Source organism: Nematolebias whitei, chromosome 1 (assembly GCF_014905685.2).
Source record: "Nematolebias whitei isolate Nwh7 chromosome 1, NemWhi1, whole genome shotgun sequence".
Lineage (NCBI taxonomy): Eukaryota > Metazoa > Chordata > Actinopteri > Cyprinodontiformes > Rivulidae > Nematolebias > Nematolebias whitei.
Window position 1 is genome coordinate 12561182 of NC_056498.1, and position 3543 is coordinate 12564724.

General features: G+C 36.8%; 1 protein-coding gene across 1 annotated transcript in view; it reads left to right on the forward strand.

Annotated features, from left to right (window-relative positions):
- The window catches only part of LOC119414734 (neurexin-2), a 1264057-nt gene that overhangs the window by 4473 nt on the left and 1256041 nt on the right, over positions 1-3543 (forward strand). Inside the window, exon 2 of the mRNA XM_037681846.1 lies at positions 2609-2635. Coding sequence (XP_037537774.1) covers positions 2609-2635 — 27 coding nt within the window. The remainder of the gene's footprint in view (positions 1-2608; positions 2636-3543) is intronic.

Below are 3543 nucleotides of genomic sequence, written 5' to 3' on the forward strand. Positions count from 1 at the left end.
ATGGCTGGATATGGGCACCAGTGACCCCCATGACCCAAAAAGGAAGATGCGGGTAAAGATAATGGATGGATGGTTTGATGGATGTTTGCATTTATTGTTTGAAACTTGATTTAGAGTTTAGGGTTGATCTGTAAAACAATGTTCAGACCTTTAAAAGTGAGGTTCTTTGAAAGCTTCAAAACAATTAATACTGTATTTATTGTACATAGCTGTTTGAAGGACACCAGTTTGGAGAAAATGTTTAAATTTGGACAAATTGACAACCTAATGTTTGTTTGAGTGGAGCCAAGAACAAAATGGAATACTACCATCTTAAAACAGCTCAAATGTAAAAATGTAATAATAGCTAACATGAACTCAGCTTTATAAACCTATATACAGGTGCTGGTCAAAAAATTAGAATATCTTGAAAAAGTTGATTTATTTCAGTAATTCCATTCAAAAAGTGAAAATTGTATATTCATTCATTACACACAGACTGATATATTTCAGATGTTTATTTCTTTTAATGCTGATGATTATAACTGACAACTAATGAAAACACCAAATTCAGTATTTCAGAAAATTAGAATATTACTTAAGACCTTTTTTTTTTATTATTATTATTATTTTTAAAAAAGGACTTTTAGAAATGTTGGCCAAATGAAACATGAAAAGTATGAGCACTCAATACTTAGTTGTTGCTCCTTTTGCCTGGATTACTGCAGCAAAGTGGCATGGAGTCTATCAGTCTGTGACACTGCTCAGGTGTTATGAGAGCCCAGGTTGTTCTGATAGTGGCCTTCAGCTCTTCTGAATTGTTGGGTCTGGTGTATCACATCTTCCTCTTCACAGTATCCCATAGATTTTCTATGGGGTTAATCAGGTGAGTTTGCTGGCCAGTTAAGAACAGGGATACCATGGTCCTTAAACCAGGTACTGGTAGCTTTGGCACTGTGTGCAGTTGTCAAATCCTGTTGGAAAATGAAATCTGCATCTCCATAAAGTTGATCAGCAGCAAGAAGCATGAAGTGCTCTAAAACTTCCTGGTAGACGACTGCATTGATCTTGGACCTCAGAAAACACAGTGGACCAACACCAGCAGATGACATGGCACCCCAAACCATCACTGACTGTGGAAACTTGACACTGGACATCAAGCAATGCGGCTTATGTGCCTCTCCTTTTCCTCCAGACTCTGGGACCTTGAATTCCAAATGAAATGCAACATTTACTTTAATCAGAAAACATAACTTTGGACCAATCAGCAGCAGCCCAGTCCTTTTTGTCTTTAACCAAGGCGAGACACTTCTGACACTGTCTCTTGTTCAAGAGTGGCTTGATACAAGGAATGCAATAGCTGAAACCCATGTCTTGCATATGTCTGTGCATGGTGGTTCTTGAAGCATTGGCTCCAGCTGCAATCCACTCTTTGTGAATCTCCCACACATTTTGGAATGGATTTTGTTTCACCATCCTCTCCAGGGTGCAGTTATCCCTATTTCTTGTAGACTTTTTTCTACCACATTGTTTCCTTCCCTTCTTCTCTCTATTAATGTGTTTGGACACAGAGCTTTGTGAGCAGCCAGCCTCTTTTGCAATGACCTTTTGTGTCTTGTCCTCCTTGTGCAGGGTGTTAATGGTTATCTTTTGGACAACTGTCAAGTCAGCAGTCTTCCCAATGATTGTGTAGCCTACAGAACTAGACTGAGAGACCATTTAAAGGCCTTTTCAGGTGTTTTGAGTTAATTAGCTGATTAGAGTGTGGCACCAGGTGTCTTCAATATTGAACCTGTTCACAATATTCTAATTTTCTGAGATACTGAATTTGGGGTTTTCATTAATTGTCAGTTATAATCATCAACAATAAATGAAATAAATATTTGAAATATATTAGTCTGTGTGTAATGAATGAATGAATATAATATAGAAGTTTCACTTTTTAAATGGAATTACTGAAATAAATCAACGTTTCCATGATATTCTAATTTTATGACCAGCACCTGTACACTTTGGGTCAGACCACATGCCACATGCACAATGTGCACGATGCAGGACAACTGTGATTTATATAAATTGTCTTAATGTCACAATTAGTTCTATCAGTTTTACAAATACAGGGATAGCAGTGGAGTTATTATTTGCCTTGTTTAAAATTGTATAACTAGAATTTGATCGTTTTAGCATATTCTTTTCCACACTTCAGAAAAATAAAATCCAACAAGTTGATTGCTATAGTGTCAAGTATTTTGTTTTGTTCTGCACTTACAAATTCTTTGTGCATCTAAAAATAGAACCTGTTAGAATTAATTTCTTAACATGAAGAAAGTGCCCTCTTCTGCCACATTTTGTGCCACAATAGCCACCAACAAACTTAACAATTTACCTCTTGCCTTTTATTGTGCTTTGGCTGCATTTATTGGAATGAGGGATGGATGTTGGAAATAAAAAGAAAAGGGTGATCCTGACTCAGAGCCTGTCCCCGGATGGTGGCCTCAAAGCAATGCTTGGTTGTCTGCAGAATGTACCTTGAAGGATGTAAAATGTCTTTTCTTCTCCTTTATTTTTTTGTCTCTTTCCTCTTTTTTCCTTTTATTTGATCTCACCATTTCGCTCTCTCTCCCGCCAGATTGTATCAGGATAGACTGTAGCCTCAGTAAGTGGTTCTATCCATTTTTCTAAACAAAATGTATCTGTTAGTCATCCTGGTTTGTGCGGTGGCACCTTCTGCTCACTCATGATTACTGATATCTCTCATTTCCTGATTTTTGTTGTTGTTGTTGTTTTGGATTACACGTATTTTCTTTTTGTTCCTTGGCTTTTTTATTTGTGTGTCCTAGAGCCTGATTTTTTTTTTTCCCCGTTTGGAAAAAACAAATCTCACTTGTATTTTTTTCTTCTTTCCATGAGTTTTGTCACTGTAATTTCCCCATTCCTCTCACAAATTGAATTAATGGGTTACTTGCACAATTATGAGGTATAAAATTACATCATTGCCCTTTGTTACAACACACACTATCAGTTTCCTACCTCTCTTCTAACACACTGGGGGGAGGCCAACATGGCACTAAACAACTGATATTGCTGTTTTGAGAGGTGGGTACTAGAAAACATTGAATGTTTGAGCCATAAGCATTGGTGCTACTTGTTTTTTATTTATTTATGTATTTTATTGGATGGGGCAAATTGTAGTTATGGCCCTGAGAACACAAACTGTTTATCTCCTGTGTGTTTTTGAAAGAAGTTAATGTTTTTCAACCTCATGCGTAAGCCTGTCGCAATAAACAATAAATCAGTTAATTGCATGATAAATGAAAATTATCAACTTCATTTTCATTTATTGGCTTTATCGTTTCTTCGTGTCTCTCTCTTTCTACTTAAGACACTGGATGACAAAAGGCTATGTTCTAGTGCTCTTCACTGACCCCTCCCTTTCTCTTTTATCTTTAAAATCCATTTTAATCATCCAAAATCACATTTTTGGATCGTTAAAAGCAGATAAGCTGAGAAGCTAAGCTACGAGCTAAGCTAACAGGCCGACCTCAGGGGAAAAAAACACAAAGT